This window comes from Schistocerca americana, chromosome 7 (genome assembly GCF_021461395.2).
Source record: "Schistocerca americana isolate TAMUIC-IGC-003095 chromosome 7, iqSchAmer2.1, whole genome shotgun sequence".
NCBI classification, from domain to species: Eukaryota; Metazoa; Arthropoda; class Insecta; order Orthoptera; family Acrididae; genus Schistocerca; species Schistocerca americana.
The window spans coordinates 102,076,181-102,096,785 of record NC_060125.1 but is presented as its reverse complement, the minus strand read 5'-3'; the positions used below and the strand labels follow the sequence as shown (position 1 = coordinate 102,096,785).

The 20,605-nt window shown below is 44.6% G+C and overlaps 1 protein-coding gene across 1 annotated transcript in view; it reads left to right on the top strand.

The window, feature by feature from the left end:
- LOC124622514 overlaps nucleotides 1-20,605 on the top strand; it is a 94,523-nt gene that overhangs the window by 57,625 nt on the left and 16,293 nt on the right. Inside the window, exon 2 of the mRNA XM_047148237.1 lies at nucleotides 18,912-19,119. Within this exon, the coding sequence (XP_047004193.1) occupies nucleotides 18,912-19,119 (208 nt within the window). The remainder of the gene's footprint in view (nucleotides 1-18,911; nucleotides 19,120-20,605) is intronic.

Genomic DNA, 20,605 nt, shown 5'->3' with positions numbered 1-20,605 from the left:
CTTGCATCCCTAACGTCCTTCATATTAACTTCTACTTATTCTAATATCTAAAGATTTTGTGGAATTACAAGAGTTTTGTGTCCAACAAAGAGATCATGAAGATATAGACGGATTATTTTTCGCACTTTCCACAATCAAAATTGCATGATGTAAACTATACCTCCAAAAAAGAATAGATAGAATGCATAGCCCTAAACGAAGACTACATTTAAAAGTAAGTACACTTTTGACAAAACCGCGCCTAGCCGTACAATGGCAGGTCACGAAATGTTTATCTTTTTGCTGTTGTCAAATACTGTCATGTCCTTTCTTTTGGATATGGGCATCATGGAGGAATTGGGTCTGATATGATTCATTGTTCAGGGTTGACTGAAACGTTCCTGGCTTTCCACAGAAAAACTGTAATCATAGTTGTGAAGTACAAATTTATTCAACGTTCCAACACATCCCATCCCCCTCATCCCCTGAGCCACTTGTTGCATCTTTTTTATGTTTACCTATATCATTCAGTGAGAAATCGTGGAATAAGTAATCAAATCAGTTCTCAGCAGCATGTCTGACATCTTCAACGTCATCGAAATGATGACGCTCCGGGTTTTTCATCAGGTTATGGAACACCCGATTCTCCACAGGGGTCAGGTCAGATGAATAGGAATATGATCGACTAATTGTAAACGCAAGACATTCAGCTTGAAAGTCACAACTTTGGGGTGTGCAAAAGTACATAGTGCTACAGCAAAAGGATCCCTTTGGTTAACTTATCCGGGATTTCGTCTAAACTGGTCTTTTGGGTGATAAAAGAGTATTTTGTAATACTACCTAATTGTTCTACAGCCACGTAATCCACCAGCAGAATACCGTATTTGTTCCAGGGGACGGACGCTTTTACTTTTTGGATGATTACTTGGTGCAGAACTTTTTCATTCGCGGAGACCCTCCGTTTCGCGACTCCTTTGGCTGTTCCTCGGTTCCAGAACCATAAAAGTGGAGCCAGGTTCCATCCTCGGCCACTCGCTCAGCCAGCGTATCCTTTGTAGCTACAAAATATACCGAAACTGTTCTGTGAGTGTCAACTCGTCTCACATTTTGTTTTCTGTTCAGACATTTCGGTTCTCACATCGTTGAAAGCTTTCTCCAATTTAGGACATTGTTAATAACAAAACAAGCACGCTCCTAGGAAATGTCCACTCTCTCGGCTGTCTCTGTGTTAGGTATTCGCTGTACTCAAGGATCAGTTTGTGGGGCAGCGACCCTTGTTGCCAAGGGTGTTCACATTAGATTGTAAGACATACTCGCAGCAGATATAGACTCAGATCACAATTTAGTCATGATGAAGAGTAGGTTGAAGTTTATGAGACTAGTCAGGAAGAGTCAATGAGCAAACAAGGGTGATACAGAAATACTTAGGGATTCATTTTCATTGGTGAAATGTCCATTCTTGAAACAAGGCACCCAGTTTACGACAGTGCTGTATTAAGAACAAACTTCGCACTGTGAATGTCTTTTGTAGAACTTTCCTTAAGGAGTGGTATGCGCTCTACTGAAAAGGAAAAATAGTTACACAGGGCATGTCATAGGAAGAATGCAAGTCATTTTACTGCAGAGTGACTGTACGTCGTTGTGCGTTCTGATTGTTTGTGCTGTCACGACTCGCAATGGAGCAAGCGATCGAACAGTACTCAAATTTTAGCCCAAACTCAGCAAAAGTTATACCCATACCAATCATTTGATCTAGCAATCTTACGTGGACCCAATTCTATCGTCTTGAAGGTTTCAAGGTGGTTGAGAATGTTTAAGTGGGACCAGGAAGAGATGGCCGACGAAGATGTGACTAATGACTGTGATTTTTGGTACTCAAATGAGTGTTAAATGAGTCCAGCGAGTGTTAGGATGATTGCACAGACACTGAACCGCCAAACAGTTACTGTAAACATCACATGACAGGCGATCTCACTGTGCGAAAGGCCTGCGCCAAGTTGGTCCCCAAAATGACGACGAACGATCAAAAGGTCAGTCGAGTAGAACAGTGAACGAACTTCTGGAATGTGTTCACGTTCACCCTAATTTTTACACAGTGTTTGTACTCTGGAGAGAACATGGACATTTGAGTACAACTCAGAGATAAAAGTCAAGAGTGACAAATGGCATGCCCCACTGGCTTCCAAACAACAGAAGGCAGGACTGGATAAGTGAAAAGTGAAAAATACGTTGTCGTTGTCGTTTTCGTCGCTAAGGGTGTGGTCCACAAGAAGTATGTACTGGTCGACAAAAAGCATGCACCTCCAGGACAGTCTTTCAACACTCCTTCTACGTGGATATTTTCGAAGAATTGAGAAAAAAGGGTCCTACGCATACGAAAGGAGATCGACGCTTCCTGAGTGCTCTATCATCACATTGCCCCCAGGCACACAGTTCTGCACATCTGCGAGTTCCTTCCGAAGTACAACTTGGCTCCCGCAGTTATCTTTTCGTTTACGAGGATCGCCCTCAAAGGACACCGTTTTTATGGCATTAAGGTGATCCAAGCCTCTCTGAACAAGGCTCTCATCGATGTCCACGGGGATGAGTATAATGCATGCGAAAATTACTGGAAAAAATGTGTGAATGCACAAAAAATGTTCAAATGTGTATGAATTCCTAAGGGACCAAACTGCTGAGGTCGCCGGTCCCTAGACTTACACACTGCTTAAACTAACTTATGCTAAGAGCAATACGTATACCCATGCCCGAGGGATGACTCGAACCTCCGGCGGGAGGGGCCACGTAATTCGTGACATGCCGCCTCAAATGCACGAGGAGACTACTTCGAAGATTTCTAAATATTTGTAACTAAAGGGTAATCAAAATAAAACTGATCCAAAAAATACACTCTAAGGCAGAAAAAACGACGCACCATGAGCGAATTATCTGAATGGGACAGAAATCGGTAGATGTGGTGTATCCTGAGCCAACATTTTCATCTCAGAGTAGCACTTGCAACCTATGTCCTCAATTATTTGCTTGAATCTCTCAATCCCTGTCCTCCTCTGCAGTTTTTACCCTCTACAGCTATCTCTAGTATCACGTAAGTTATTTCCTGATGTCTTAATGGATGTCCTATCATCTTGTACCTTCTTCATGTAAGTGTTTTCCATATATTCCTTCCCTCGCCGATTCTACAGAGACCTCCTCAGTCTTTACCTTAACAGCCCACCAAATTTTGAACAGTCTTCTATAGCACCACGTTTCAAATGCTTCTGTTCCAGTTTTTCCACAGCCCATGTCCCACTGCCAAAATGTTGTGCTCCAAACGTGCATTCTCAGAAATTTCGTCCTCAAATTAAGACCCATGTTTCATACTAGTAGATTTATATCACCAAGGAATGCCCTTTTCTCCAATGCTAGCCCGCTTTTTGTGTCCTCCTTGCTCCATCCGTCATGGGCTATTTTGCTGCCTAAGTAGCAGTATTCCTTTACTTCATCTACTTCGTGATCACCAACTGCGATGTTAAGTTTCACGCGTTCCCATTTCTGCGATTTCTCGTTACTTCCGTGTTTCTTCGATTTACTCTGAGTCCATATTCTGCACTCAATACACTGTTCATTGCATTCACCAGGACCTGTAATTCTTCTTCACTTTCACCGAGAATAGCAATATCCTCAGCGAATTTTCTCCTTGAATTTTCATCTCATGAAACTTTCTTTTACCGGTGTCGCTGCTTTTCCGATGTATAGACTGAACAGCAAGGATAAAATCCTGTACCCCTGCCCTACACGCGTCTTAATCCGAGCACTTCATTCTTTGTCTTCCAGGGTCATTGCTCCCTCTTGGTTCCTGTACAAATCGTATAATAGCAACCTTTCTCTATAGCTTACCCCCTATTCTTCTCAGTATTTCGAACATCCTACACCAGTTTATACTACTGAACACTTTTTCAGGATTTATGAACGCTTTGAGCATGTCTTTTTTTTTCAGCTTTGCTTCCATCATGAAGCTCAACATGAGAACTGCTTGTCTGGTGCCTTTCCTTTCCTAAAGCCAAACGGATCATTATCTAACAGATCCTCAATCTTCTATTTCCTTAAAATTGAAACAAATGAGCCCTCGGTCACAATTTTTTAGTCTTATTAACCAGGTTTCAACACTTCTAAGAGTGCCTTAATCAGAATTTAGACATTTAAAGTGGTCTATAACATAATTACAAATTTGTGAGAAGAAAAAACATTTTTATATGAAAAAGTGTAAGTACTGACTAACGATACAAGACAGAGACAGTACTTACATGTCACGTATAAAATAAATAAAAGGCCAGAAGGGCTTTAGTCATAAAATATTTAAAATTAATGTGTGAAGGCGAGCCTCTGAGGGCTGCTCATATTTTTTAATGGTGACCTCCATGCCGCTAATATAGGATTGTCTTCCAGAGCACTGTGCCTCGTCAGCAGCGGAATATCGGCGTGTGACCGACTTGCAGTACGCCTAGCACAGGGAATAGTCAAGTGGCGGCTGTTTCGTCATGGGGAGGGGGGGTTCGTCATGGGGTGACGTCGGCCCGCGAAGTCCAGCAGCCCTTCAACTCTATATATCATTCTCCAAAGTGCACTCTTTGACGTCGAAGATTTCGACTCAGGAGTTATGCCTCAAGTGCACGTGAAGCACTCGCTGGCTCACAGCGACACCCCCGGGAAAACAAGGCCGCCCAGCAGTGTTAGTGACGTCACACTAAGCGACCCATAGCCGACGCAGCAGTCCACGGACACCTCCGTACAGACGCGCCTGATGCTAACGATCTTCTGTCCGTCATACAGAAAGGAGCGAACTATAATTCGAACCAAAGACCAAATTATATATATTCTTGTAAACAGCATAAAGGTTCATAACGAAATACCGATTACATAGCCGGCCGATGTGGCCGCGCGGTTCTGGCGCTGCAGTCTGGAACCGCGAGGCCGCTACGGTCGCAGGCTCGAATCCTGCCTCGGGCATGGATGTGTGTGATGTCCTTAGGATAGTTAGGCTTAACTAGTTCTAAGTTCTAGGGGACTAATGACCTCAGCAGTTGAGTCCCATAGTGCTCAGAGCCATTTGAACCATTTGAACCGATTACATATAAGGGCAGGAACAGGTTCTAGAAGTCCTCTGAAAAGTGTTTATCTTCAGTACCAGAATGAACATCAAATTGTCAGGTTTTCTAAATAGAAAAGCACTTTGTTAGTAACAGACAGCAATAATGAGACTTGCAGTTGGTGATTTCTACGTGGAAAAGCTGTAGAGAGATTGAAAATGGTAAGTAAAGAGAGTCTCAGCCTTTTGCTCACATTCTTACATGTAATGCATTTGGTTGTTTTTCATTTGCTTACCTTTCATAACATTTTAAATATTGTTTCAAGAAGTGTATCTTCAATAGCAGAGTGAACTTCAAATTGTCAGGCTTTTCTTAAAGGAAAAAATGGTTCAAATGGCTCTGAGCACTATGGGACTCAACTGCTGAGGTCATTAGTCCCCTAGAACTTAGAACTAGTTAAACCTAACTAACCTAAGGACATCACAAACATCCATGCCCGAAGGAGGATTCGAACCTGCGACCGTAGCGGGCTTGCGGTTCCAGACTGCAGCGCCTTTAACCGCACGGCCACTTCGGCCGGCTCTTAGAGGAAAGAGCAGTCCCTTAGTATCACAGTGCAAGACAGAATCTTGTGTTCAGTGATGTCTATGTTAAAAGGAGAATATTTGATATCTATCTTTTGTTTCCATTCTTTATTACTGGGGATACACTTGTAAAAATTCTTGAAAAGAGCTGTCACCATGAACATGTGAGTAAATTCACAATAGTCATGTGTTTTCTGAGATAAAGCGAACTCTTGTTGCCTTATTGTAAACGAAAGTTGTGAGGGTTTTGCTATGTATGACAGTGTTTAAGATAATTTACTTTCAGTGTAATAGCTTGAAAATGTTAAGTCCTGCTGTCAGTTGGCATTTGTCACCACCTGTATGCGAGTTTTAAAGCTACATAATATTCTGACAATTATAAAATAGTGGCAAAGTTCCTCAATCGATGAAACTTATTCCTGCCCGTATATGTAATCGGTATTTCGTTATGAACCTTTATGCTGTTTACAAGAATATACACTCCTGGAAATTGAAATAAGAACACCGTGAATGCATTGTCCCAGGAAGGGGAAACTTTATTGACACATTCCTGGGGTCAGATACATCACATGATCACACTGACAGAACCACAGGCACATAGACACAGGCAACAGAGCATGCACAATGTCGGCACTAGTACAGTGTATATCCACCTTTCGCAGCAATGCAGGCTGCTATTCTCCCATGGAGACGATCGCAGAGATGCTGGATGTAGTCCTGTGGAACGGCTTGCCATGCCATTTCCACCTGGCGCCTCAGTTGGACCAGCGTTCGTGCTGGACGTGCAGACCGCGTGAGACGACGCTTCATCCAGTCCCAAACATGCTCAATGGGGGACAGATCCGGAGATCTTCTGGCCAGGGTAGTTGACTTACACCTTCTAGAGCACGTTGGGTGGCACGGGATACATGTGGACGTGCATTGTCCTGTTGGAACAGCAAGTTCCCTTGCCGGTCTAGGAATGGTAGAACGATGGGTTCGATGACGGTTTGGATGTACCGTGCACTATTCAGTGTCCCCTCGACGATCACCAGTTGTGTACGGCCAGTGTAGGAGATCGCTCCCTACACCATGATGCCGGGTGTTGGCCCTGTGTGCCTCGGACGTATGCAGTCCTGATTGTGGCGCTCACCTGCACGGCGCCAAACACGCATACGACCATCATTGGCACCAAGGCAGAAGCGACTCTCATCGCTGAAGACGACACGTCTCCATTCGTCCCTCCATTCACGCCTGTCGCGACACCACTGGAGGCGGGCTGCACGATGTTGGGGCGTGAGCGGAAGACGGCCTAACGGTGTGCGGGACCGTAGCCCAGCTTCATGGAGACGGTTGCGAATGGTCCTCGCCGATACCCCAGGAGCAACAGTGTCCCTAATTTGCTGGGAAGTGGCGGTGCGGTCCCCTACGGCACTGCGTAGGATCCTACGGTCTTGGCGTGCATCCGTGCGTCGCTGCGGTCCGGTCCCAGGTCGACGGGCACGTGCACCTTCCGCCGACCACTGGCGACAACATCGATGTACTGTGGAGACCTCACGCCCCACGTGTTGAGCAATTCGGCGGTACGTCCACCCGGCCTCCCGCATGCCCACTATACGCCCTCGCTCAAAGTCCGTCAACTGCAAATACGGTTCACGTCCACGCTGTCGCGGCATGCTACCAGTGTTAAAGACTGCGATGGAGCTCCGTATGCCACGGTAAACTGGCTGACACTGACGGCGGCGGTGCACAAATGCTGCGCAGCTAGCGCCATTCGACGGCCAACACCGCGGTTCCTGGTGTGTCCGCTGTGCCGTGCGTGTGATCATTGCTTGTACAGCCCTCTCGCAGTGTCAGGAGCAAGTATGGTGGGTCTGACACACCGGTGTCAATGTGTTCTTTTTTCCATTTCCAGGAGTGTATATAATTTGGTCTTTGGTTCGAATTATAGTTCGCTCCTTTCTGTATGACGGACAGAAGATCGCTAGCATCAGGCGCGTCTGTACGGAGGTGTCCGTGGACTGCTGCGTCGGCTATGGGCCGCTTAGTGTGACGTCACTAACACTGCTGGGCGGCCTTGTTATCCCGGGGGTGTCGCTCACAGCCCCCGTTTAGGAAACAGGTGCCAGCTGCATCGGTGTCTGCCACAGGGGCAGGATGAGCTGCAGCGGTGCTCACCCACGCGAAGGTGGATGATGGACTGCGTCCAGGTCACGCAGTAAAGCCTCCAGCGGACCTACAGTGTGACAGTGGTCTCCGTGCTTCATCACTGAGCCGTGGTGAAAATTGTTTTGAAGAGCGCGCCGCAGGGCGTAGTGTAACGCACTCGCTTTCCGTTTCTGGCGGTGGCGCTGCTGTGGCAATAGCAACTTTGGTGTCTCCCTGCTCTGCAGTCGGGCAGTCAGTCTGAGTCAGTCAGTCGGAGGCAGTTGGTCAGCCAGGGCAATCTGTCAGTCTGGGCGAGTCTGGTCAGTTGGTCAGCCAGGTTAGTCTAGGTCTGTCTCTCGTCCGCATTGGTGAGGCGGTTAATGTCTGTCTGTCGTCCGGAGTGCTAGCATGTGTTAGGCCGCCAGTCTGCTCAAATTTGCTCAGGCAATGGGCATTGGCGGTTGGGTCGATCGGATGGTCGGCGCATGTGAGGTCGCCACGTGAGTCCAGTGGGCCGCGGCGTATAGCGAGGGGTAGTGGCTTCGCGGCCGACACGAGAGCAACAGGAGTCAACCCACGACATCGGTCTGGCTGGTGCGAGCTGCGACGCAGTGAGACGGGAGATCGGCGTGCCTTCCTGCATCCGTTGAAGCGGCTGGCAGCGGACGGTTCGGGTGAGCGTTTTTTTTTTTTGGTGGGGGGGGGGGGGGTGCTGCGCCAGAAATCACAGTTTATTAGAAGTTAAGTGACGAGAGATATGCTGTTTATTTACTTATTAAATTCTACTTGTTTCTTCGTCAGCCTCTCGTCCCCAGCTTGCTCGTTTGTCTCTCGTCCACATTTGTTAGGCAGTGTCTGTCTGTCGGTCTGCCGTACGTTAATAGCTGCCTCTGTCATATTTGTCGGATTCGGTGTTAACGAATTTATAGAATTAAGGTAAAGGCCTAATTCCTGAAACATGTTTTTATCTTGCCTATCATCTTGCGAAGCGCGGTTATGTGTAATGTAGAGCATGTTGTAAACTTTATGTAAGTCTGAATTTCATGGGTTTTATTTAAATAGTCATTTTTATAAAGTTGCCACCCCTCCACCGTAAGAGCCCTTTTAAAAACAAATTGCGACTTTGGTGGCAAATAATTTCTTAGTGTGAGTGTTTGTACTATTTCCATCCCTCTTACGGGGTGCATAGTTAATGTGTTTGTGTGAGGTCTTAATTGTTTCTTTTTGTTTAAAGCAATCTGGTGTGTTTGCACCAGTGTAGTTAGTTTTTCAGAGGACGTTCTGAGCGCTCGTGACTACGGCCGTGTTGAAAGGGGGCGGAAGCTTCTTAGCCCGAAGGCTCCTATTGTAAAAAAAAAAAAAAAAAAAAAAAAAAAAAAAAAAAAAAAAAAAAAAAAAAATTATTCTGCCTCTGAATAATTGTAACTTGATATTTAGAGGTTGCTTTCTGATTGTAATTTTAAATCTGTTTTAAAATGGCTTTTGGATTAAAATTCACATTTGTTAAAGCTAATTTTATTTTCCATCAGTTACTTCCTGGCATTTACTTCCACGCTCACCTAGTGTGATTAAATGTGTTAATGTTCTTGGTGAATCGCTAGCAAATAAAATAAATGGTTTAAGAAAAGATATTGAAAGTAAATTTACGGTTCAATCACCCTATCAGTGTGGCCTCTGCTGGCAAAGCAGCCGGGAGCAGCAGCGTCCTTCCAGCCGGACTCGTGGTTCCACGAACGATCAGAGACAGCTAGGCATGCCGAGGATCTACCTCCATGACCGCTCCTCTCATTGGAGAGGTGCAACTGACACAAGGGCTGAGACCACGCTCTGCGGCGATGGGGGTGGCAATGATATCATGTGTCCTAATTTTACTTCGTAGTCAGCTCGCCTAACGATTTCAACTTTCGGAACTTCGCCTTTCAGAACTTCACCTTTGAGAGGCTCCTTCCTGCTATCTCAGTGCCTGAATACCTAAAGTTGCGTTGTACCTAGCCTTCGTTACGAAACTCGGCTTTGTCGCCAGTATGACGATACCTCTCATTATGCCTCACTTGCAGACTTGGGTGCTCGGTCGTTCCTCCTGCTTCGACAGCTTCCGTGTTTGCCACAACATGCTCAGCATTTTTCCCTAACAGACAGTCTTCTGGTCACTGACACAGGCGGTCCTCATTCCGCGAGCTGCCAAGGTAGATATTGGACGAATTTTTAGCGTCCGCCAGGGGTACTATTCTGGGGCGTAACAGTATGCCGAGTCAGCCCTCCGACATTCATCTCTTTCTCGATTTCTTCATATTTTTCATGTAGTCATTTCACCTTAGCTTCCCTGCACTTCCTATTTATTTCATTCCTAAGTGACCAGTATTTCTGTGCTCCTGAATTTCCCTGAACATTTTTGTACTTTTTTCTTTCGTCGATCGAGTGAAGCACTTTTTCTGTTACCCATGGTTCCCTTCCACTTACCTTCCTCGTACCTACCTTTGTCCTCTCTAACTTCTCTGATTGGCCTTTTTAGAGATGACCATTCCTCTTCAGCTGAACTGCCTGCTGAGCTTTCATTACCGCAGTATCTATAGCCTCAGAGAACTTCAAGTGTATCTCTTCATTCCTTAGTACTTCCGTACTTCTTTGTGCACTGAACCTTCCTGTTTAGTCTCTTAAAGTTCAGCTTAGCTTTCATCATTAAAAATTGTGATCTGAGAATATATCTGCCCCCTAGGTACACCTTACAATCCAGAATCTGATTTCGGAATCTCAGCCTGACCATGATGTAATCTAACTGAAATCTTCCTGTATTTCCCGGCCTTTTCCTAGTATACCTCGTGCTGTTGTCATTCTACAACAGAGTATTCGCTATTACCATCTGAAATTTATTGCGGAACTCAGTCAGGCTTTCTCCTCTCTCATTCCTACTATCAAGCCCATGTTCTCTGGCAACCCTTTCTTCTACTCCTTCTCCGTAACCGCGTTCCAATCGCCTGTAACTATTAGATTTTCATCTTGTGGTGTCACCGCCAGACACCACACTTGCTAGGTGGTAGCCTTTAAATCGGACGCGGTCCGTTAGTATACGTCGGACCCGCGTGTCGCCACTATCAGTGATTGCAGACCGAGCGCCGCCACACGGCAGGTCTAGAGAGACTTCCTAGCACTCGCCCCAGTTGTACAGCCGACTTTGCTAGCGATGTTTCACTGACAAATTACGTTCTCATTTGCCGAGACGATAGTTAGCATAGCCTTCAGCTACGTCATTTGCTACGACCTAGCAAGGCGCCATTATCATTTGCTATTTATCTCGTGATGCATGTACCGTCAGACCGATGTTCACCAATTATGGATTAAAGTTAAGTATTCCAGAAGCCACGTACCTTTTTTTACTAGTCTCAACTCCTTTAACTGTTCCAGATCTCACGCCAGCCTGCGTGAGCTTAAACGCGTGCCTTTCGGCTATCTCATAGTGGCTTGGCTGTCTTGCCAAGTCACAACACATCTTTCTTTACGTATTGAATTACCCGTTCAGTATCCTCATATACATTCTCTATCTCTTCATGTTCTGCTTGTGACGTAGGCTTGTAGACCAGAATTATTGTTATTGATGTTGCCTTTTCCCGATTCTGATGAGAACAGTCCTAACACTGAACTGTCCGCAGTAACTCACTCTCTGCCCTACCTTCCCATTCATAATGAATCTTGCTCCAGTTATACCATTTTCTGCTGCTCACTGATTCTACCCTGTACTCGTCTCATCAGAAATCCTTCTCTTGTGTCCGTTGCACTTCATTGACGCCCACTGTGCCTAGATCGAGCTGTAGCATTTCTCTTCGCAGAACGTTACCTTTTCGTTAGTTATTCAATATTTTTCTCATCGTCACGTCTCACTTGGCGGTCCCTTTCCAGAGATCCGAATGGGGGATTAATCTGGAATCTTCTGCCAATAGAGAGATCATCAAGACACTTTTTCTGTTACAGGTCACATGTCCTGTGGACACAAGTTACTTATCTTCAATGCAGCGGTTTCCACTACCTTCGGCATTCTCATGCCGTTGATCATTGCTGATATTTCCGCCTTTTAAGCGCTGTCCCCTGCTCCAAGGGCAAGAAATTGTACTGAACCTCTGCCTGCTCCACCATCCTATTTGACAAGGCTGTTGGCAGAATGAGGGTGACTTCTTATGTCAGAAGTCTTCGGCCGCCAATGCTGATGATATTTGTTCAAAAGTTAAGCAGTGCCGGGATCCGAACCAGGGAACAAGGACGTTTTGTACATGTACAGAGGAACAAATGATTACAATTTCAGAAAATCTGGATGGCTGATTCAAGTGAAAGAGTTTCACATATTGAATACATCAGCAGTGCGTTGGTCCACCTCTGACTCTTATGTAAGCAGCGGCTCGGGTTGGTAGTAATTGATACAGTTTTTCATTGTACCCCTGACGGATATCCTGCCAAATTCTGTCCAACTGGGGGGTTTGGGTCACGAGCTGGATGGAGGGGCCTGGCCGTAATGCTCCAACTGTTCTCAACTGTGGAGAGATCCTGCGACTTTGCTGGCCAAGGCAGGGTTTGGCAAGCACGAAGACCAGCAGCAGGAACTCTTGCAGTGTGCAAGGGGGCGTTATATTGATGAAATGCAACCCCAGGAGGGCTTACCATAAAGGGCAACAAGACGGGGCGCAGAGTATCGTCGACGTACTTTTGTGCTGCAAGGCTGCGACGGATGACAACCTAAGGGGTCCTGCCTTGAAAAGAAAGAGCACCCAAGACCACAACACCTGGTTGTCGGGCTGTATGGCGGGCGATAGTCAGATTGGTGTACCGCCACTGTCTGGAGCGTCTGTAACACGTCTTCGTTTGTCGTCCGGGATCAGTTCGCTGCAGCACTCGTCAGTGAAGTCTGATCTACTCCAGTGAAGGAGATTCCAGACCGAAGACGTGTGTGGAGACGCACTGGGCAGCAATTGGATAGCAGCCTCAAGCCGCCCGCCACAGCGTCCAGCAACTAGGGGAGATGGTGTGATGCGCCATTTATTTCCACAGCAGCACCCCTTAGGTTGTCATCTGCGGCACCTTTAAAACACAGCGGTATGTCGACGATTTTCTATGTCTCGTTCCGTTGTCCTTCATGGCAAGTCATTCTCGCGCGATTTATGATATAAAACATTTTTCTCTTTCTTCTTGTATGAATGTCGTTATTACGTGGTGGGCTTTACTCAAAATTAATTGCTAATTTGATTATTAGTTTAATTTTTATTTTTTCTTGATTTGAATTAAATTGTTTTTTGTAAGACGGTTTGTTCAATGAAAGCTATGTTGTTGTTGTTGTGGTCTTCAGTCCTGAGACTGGTTTGATGCAGCTCTCCATGCTACTCTATCCTATGCAAGCTTCTTCATCTCCCAGTACCTACTGCAACCTACATGCTTCTGAATCTGCTTAGTGTATTGATCTCTTGGTCTCCCTCTACGATTTTTACCCTCCACGCTGCCCTCCAATGCTAAATTTGTGATCCCTTGATGCCTCAAAACATGTCCTACCAACCGATCCCTTCTTCTAGTCAAGTTGTGCCACAAATTTCTCTTCTCCCCAATCCTATTCAATACCTCCTCATTAGTTACGTGATCTACCCACCTTATCTTCAGCATTCTTCTGTAGCACCACATTTCGAAAGCTTCTATTCTCTTCTTGTCCAAACTGGTTATCGTCCATGTTTCACTTCCATACATGGCTACAGTCCATACAAATACTTTCAGAAACGACTTCCTGACACTTAAATCTACACTCGATGTTAACAAATTTCTCTTCTTCAGAAACGATTTCCTTGCCATTGCCAGTCTACATTTTATATCCTCTCTACTTCGACCATCATCAGTTATTTTACTCCCTAAATAGCAAAACTCCTTTACTACTTTAAGTGTCTCATTTCCTAATCTAATCCCCTCAGCATCACCCGATTTAATTTGACTACATTCCATTATCCTCGTTTTGCTTTTGTTGATGTTCATCTTATATCCTCCTTTCAAGACACTGTCCATTCCGTTCAACTGCTCTTCCAAGTCCTTTGCTGTCTCTGACGGAATTACAATGTCATCGGCGAACCTCAAAGATTTTACTTCTTCTCCATGAATTTTAATACCTACTCCGAATTTTTCTTTTGTTTCCTTTACTGCTTGCTCAATATACAGATTGAATAACATCGGGGAGAGGCTACAACCCTGTCTCACTCCCTTCCCAACCACTGCTTCCCTTTCATGGCCCTCGACTCTTATAACTGCCATCTGGTTTCTGTACAAATTGCAAATAGCCTTTCGCTCCCTGTATTTTACCCCTGCCACCTTCAGAATTTGAAAGAGAGTATTCCAGTTAACGTTGTCAAAAGCTTTCTCTAAGTCTACAAATGCTAGAAGCGTTGGTTTGCCTTTTCTTAATCTTTCTTCTAAGATAAGTCGTAAGGTTAGTATTGCCTCACGTGTTCCAACATTTCTACGGAATCCAAACTGATCTTCTCCGAGGTCCGCTTCTACCAGTTTTTCCATTCCATGAAAGCTAATCCTTAGTAAAATCATTAATCACGTTAATAATTGTAAGACACACACGTCTTGTAACACGTTACATTTAAGTTGAAACATGAAATAAACTTTTTTGGGTTCTTGCCTCGACTAAACGGTTCTGCTCAAACATGAGATCTCTGATTATTATTTGCATTTGCCTACACACGCGCGGCAGAATAATTTCTTACCATTTTCTTTATAAATGCGTTATAGTCTGAGTCGTGGCTCTGGATCTCGGCTGTTAAACTGAAAATAGAAATTTTAAACCTATGTCTTCCGTTGCAGCGGCTAGCTGCTGCGAAAAAAATGTGTATTATAACTGAAGCGGGCGACTAATTCGCTTCCGCTAATTTCATAAATTAAAACTGCCATGTAATGGTGGCTCTAGCTGCGACGTCGGCTGCAATCGTTGCGCTGAAAATAACTTGAATTATGAATGAGATTTTCACTCTGCGGCGGAGCGTGCGCTGATACGAAACTTCCTGGCAGATTAAAACTGTGTGCCGGACCGAGACTCGAACTCGGGACCTTTGCCTTTCGCGGACAAGTGCTCTACCAACTGAGCTACCCAAGCACGACTCACGCCCCAACTTCACTTCTGCCAGTACCTCGTCTCCAGTGGGTAGAGCACTTGCCCGCGAAAGGCAAAGGTCCCGAGTTCGAGTCTCGGTCCGGCACACAGTTTTAATCTGCCAGGAAGTTTCAACTTGAATTACTGATATTCAAAGGAAGCGGACATGAGATAGGGCTCACCTCTTACCATTAAAAGTGAATAATAGCATGAAACTAATATATTATCTCATTACAAGTACGATAATGCTTATATTGAACAGCACTCGCCAGGATGTCCGACTACTCGTATCGAAGACAAGAACGACAGTGATAACGGATAAAAAATGACAAAAGCTGGTTGGTTTTCGGTTTAGGTGGTGCATTATTGTCAGAGTATATCTTTTTTTATTCTTTGCACTCGAAAATGACGCACATATTTTTATATGTTAATAATAATAATACACACGAGAGAAAATTACATATCGCCTAAGCAGTTAATGTCCACGTATAATCCAATATGAAATGTTTTTTTCAAATACCTCTTTCAAGTTTTTGTAATATTTCTACTGCGGATGGTACATCATCCTCGGCTTGCATTTCATCAAGATATTGCCCGCCCACACACAGAAACAGTTCCTGTCGCTTGTCTTCCTGCTGGGCGAACCCTGTCGTGGCCAGCAAGGTCGTGGGGAACCCTCCTGAATTGAGAACGTTTGGAGCATTATGGTCAGTCTCGTCCACCCAGGTGAGAAGCTGACGATCTAAAGCGTCAATTGGATAGAATTTGCACGATGTTCCTCAGGAGGACATCCAACAACTCTGTCACTCAATGACAAGCCTAATAATTGTTTTCATAAGCGTCAGAGGTGGTCCAGCGCATTATTGACTTGCTCAATTCGTGAACCTCTATCTCTTGCACAAATCAAACAATTTTTCTGATACTCTAATCATTTGTCTCAGCTACAGTGGTGAGTTTCCTGTCTCGAGGTGCATGAGATATTTTGTGTACTATTTTTATTTTGCTTTCGCTGTACATCTTCAATATTTTAGTGTATAACAACACTTATATTACGTTATGAACACTCCCTGTAGGAGTGGGAAACGTGATATTTGCGCTGCTACATAATAATATATCACGCTTTCATATGGTACCAAATTAAGTTTTCTATTTCAACTGGAAGCGAAAGAACCAGAAACATTTATAGCCCGCACTCTTAAGGCCGGTATTTCTTTGACAAAGATTTGATCAAAGATGTGGTCAAATATTCGTCAAACTTGTTTGACAAAGATATTTGACGTGGCCCTAAAATAGGGTATTGCACTGTCATTAAAATTTTGGTCAGAGTTCAAGACGGCTGACAACAACAACTTGTTATTATGCACAGCAGTTGCATGTACCACAATTGCACTGTGTGCTCATTTGGAAGAGAAGCGGGACAAAAAAAAAACGTATCTGGGTGAACCTGTGGGTTTTACGATGAGACGATAGCAGCATTCAACAAAATTTGTTACGTGAGCTTCTAGTAGAGGGCGTCAAGTCATACATAAATCACTTAAGAATGGATCACATTTCAGTATTTGCTCAGTGCAGTGTATCGTCATATCACAAAGCACAATACTCACTTAAGAATTGCTATATCTGCAGAAGACAGGTTCACAGTAACACTCCGATTTCTCGCTACAGGAGAGAGTTTACTCTAGCTTACAGTGCAGCACTCGAATACCACAGTGCACATCAACTAAAATAATACCTGAAACGTGTGAAGCAATTTATAAAGCACTAAAGGACCAATATCTGAAAGCAAATAAATGTTCAGAACACTTTATGTGAACTAAGAACTATTCTGTAGATCAAAGCAATAATTAGGGCCTACATTTTCTGTGCCACCCCACAACTACAAAATTAATAGAAATGTATGAAGCTGAGATGGCGCTTTACAATGTGAGGTATCCTGAGTACAAAAATAGATTAAGAAGACTGGAGAGCTCAGAAAATTTATGTATATAATACGTATGTCAATACGAACTTACGCTTTCTCGTGAGATTAGCTTGAGTGGTGGCCATTAATTTTCTTTTCATGTCGTCAGCACCCAGGCCCTATTTCACGGCTCTCTCAAGTCTTAATAATCTATTTTTGTACTCAGGGTGCCTCCTGTTGTAAGGCGCCTAATCAGCTTCATACTTTTCTATTAATTTTGTAGTTGACGGCACACACGAATTAAACTTCGCAGCCATGTTTATAAACACAGTACTGGTGACAGAACGCTGCAGCGATGCTAGCGCTCCAAGTGGTAACTAGACTTGGCCACTGTTTCTATGTTTCGATACAGTGTATCGATACGTGGAACTGTTTCAGTGTTTCGGAACGGCTGTGGTTCACTGTTTCGAAACAGTGGTGTTTCATTCCGCCCCTGCCTCGGATAACCGGACCAGATTCGATCTCGAGCCAGACACAGAAACTGTATCGTTGTTTCAAAATAAGGCTGCTTCAGTCCACCTGTGCTGGGAACGGACTAATTGTATCGAAACAGTGATGTTTCATTCCGCTCTGTGTCGGACGAGATTAGGGCTCGGCACAGGTACTGAAACACAATATACCACTTCGTGAAACACTTTCAAGAGTGTCGAAATCTTTTTGACAACCAATAGCATGAAGCTTAAGATATCCGAGCCGGCCGAAGTGGCCGTGCGGTTAAAGGCGCTGCAGTCTGGAACCGCAAGACCGCAACGGTCGCAGGTTCGAATCCTGCCTCGGGCATGGATGTTTGTGATGTCCTTAGGTTAGTTAGGTTTAACTAGTTCTAAGCTCTAGGGGACTAATGACCTCAGCAGTTGAGTCCCATAGTGCTCAGAGCCATTTGAACCTTAAGATATCCGAAAATAAAGCTTCGTTTCTAGCTGACTGTCCTATCCCGAAATGGCGTAACATCTGCTTTACAAACACTAACCAAACAATAAAACAACGCATACTATTCACATTCAAAATAATAAATATGTGAAAATCATTCAGTTAAATTACACTTTTTTTATAAGATACGCTTCTCTGTTCATGTACAGTAATCATATTAAGAAACGCAAGTAAGCCTACAACATTGTGAATAAAAAAAAAGCGTAGAGTGACAGTTATTAGACATATACACAAATTTGATGTAGGTATAATTGCAAGCAATCTGTTTGACATATCACTGATAGTGTAATGGTGAACGGGAAGGGCTGGGAAGCATGGTGAATTTATAGTAACGGTTCGAAACACTTTGAAAGAAAAAATTTTTTTCTGTTATATTTTGTTATTTATTCGAATTATTTGGTATTATTTGTAAGGCTATAGTCACTGTGCCTATTATCCACAATGATTCCCTTTGTGTGCATGGAAATTAGCATACTAACGGAATGTGGGAATCCCAGTAGCATATCCGTTGTTTCTGCAGTTTGCTCCCACCTCCAGTTCCGTTCGTGGTGGTTCTTCTGTCTTTAGCTATGGCTGTCCTCAGCCAATTGAAAAGTATGAAAGTCACACGATACGAAAGCAGCGCATTTGCTGCATGAAATACGAAACTGCCAAGACGCCTAAGTGATAGTTTCATACTTTCTGCGATATGATTAGCGCTCTCGCACCTCATTCGTGTTTATATGGACATACTTATACAGTAGACATTCAAGATGATAAAATGTGTAGGTTTATTAAATTACAAACCACAAACTGTTTCACTGTTTCGAAACAGCGTATCGAAACATTACATTGTACTGTTTCATTTGTTTCGAAACAGTTATGTGTTTCAGTTTGCCCATCTCTAAGTACTGGTGACAGAACGCTGCAGCGATGCTAGCGCTCCAAGTGGTAACGTTTCACACTGCAGTGGACAGAAGACAATCGACTTTTATGATGAAATCTACAGCAAAGCCCTACAATTGACGATATTTATCTGATGACAAGCGAGATTTGACCAAACTCCCTATTACGCCATCAAATTTCTTTAACATAAATATTTGACATATAATGTTTGACAAGGAACGGCCCCCAACACCGGGCAACACGTTGCTTTGTGTGGCGTCCGGCAGGACACGGAGGCGGTGTCGGAGCTGCTGGCGGAGATCTACGCCTGCGAGCGCACCCTGGAGCGGCTGTTCGCGGGAGCGGTGTTCGGCCCCCGGGCGACGCACTTCATCGCCGGCTGGAAGAGCGACTTCGGCGACGGAGCTGAGGGTCTGGCGTGCACGCAGTACTTCCTGCAACACGCCGCCGCCGCCCGAATGCAGTTCCCGGACGGTAAGCAATCGCGGCATATACTTCCTATAGCATCTGCGTGGAGATGTTGGAAAGTAATGACTCCGAATATTTTATGTGAAAACTCTTAAAGCTTTTTAAATAAAACAAGCGGTAAGAAACTTCCTGGCAGATTAAAACTGTGTGCCCGACCGAGACTCGAACTCGGGACCTTTGCCTTTCGCGGGCAAGTGCTCTACCAACTGAGCTACCGAAGCACGACTCACGCCCGATACTCACAGCTTTACTTCTGCCAGTACCTCGTCTCCTACCTTCCAAAGCTGTGAGTATCGGACGTGAGTCGTGCTTCGGTAGCTCAGTTGGTTGCCGGCACGGTAGCTCAGCGTGTTCGGTCAGAGGGCTAGGTGCCTTCTGTAATAAAAAAACTGAGTTAATGGATCAACAACGAACTGAAACGGGTGTCTTTCGACGTCCGCCCAGAGCAGATACAACGAACAAAAACGAACAAAATGAGATTTAAAAAAAAAAAAAAAAAAGTTGGTAGAGCACTTGCCCGAGAAAGGCAAAGGTCCCGAGTTCGAGTCTCGGTCGGGCACACAGTTTTAATCTGCCAGGAAGTTTCATATCAGCGCACACTCCGCTGCAGAGTGAAAATCTCATTCTGAAAACGAGCGTTATTATCATTCTATTCTTTTGTTCTTCATGTCCACATAGTTACAGCCCTCTGCCGCTAGAGTGATTCGAACTGTAGCACGTAATATGGTGGTGTGTGACGTAACTATGTCGGTGCCTGAGAAACAGCGTGCTATAATCGAGTTTCGAATTCGAAGCGGTCGTTCTCACACGGAAGGCCCTCTCCTTCGACATGACTGCCTGACCACACACGAGCTATGCGACATCTGCAACACTCCGACATCTTGAGTTCAGTGTCATCGATCATCCTTCACACTGTACTGACTGGGCAGCATCTGATTTTCGCCTGTTCCCAACATTCAAAGAACACCTACGAGGACTTCACTTTGACAGTAATCAAGCTGTGTAAGCAGAGGTGACGGGTTCATTAAAGTGATCTCTCGTTGGGAGAAAAGGGTGAGTATTCTAAGAAATAAATATGTAGACATGTTTATTAACATAACGTTTGTTTTACTTAATAAACTTTAAGAGTTTTCACACAAACAATTAGGCATTACTCTCCAACAAGCCCTCGTACATCTACATCTGTAAGGTATTTCAAAAACGTGTGATATATTCCTACAGGAGATAATGATCGTCAAAATTAGACCAAAAGTCTACGTAATGATGTGTCTGGAAACCTGATGGGACATGTGCCAATCCGTTCTGACACTCCCATCTGTCTGCTATGCACAAGTATACACTATAGCCAGAGCTGTACGGGGTACCACGTATCGTGACACATCCTTCAGCGCATCTCTGCGGTGACTCGCGAACTCTTTCAAAACATCTGCCTCCATCCGGATTGCGTCACACGCATCGGTCACGCGCTCCTGTAACACCTCGACATTGTCAG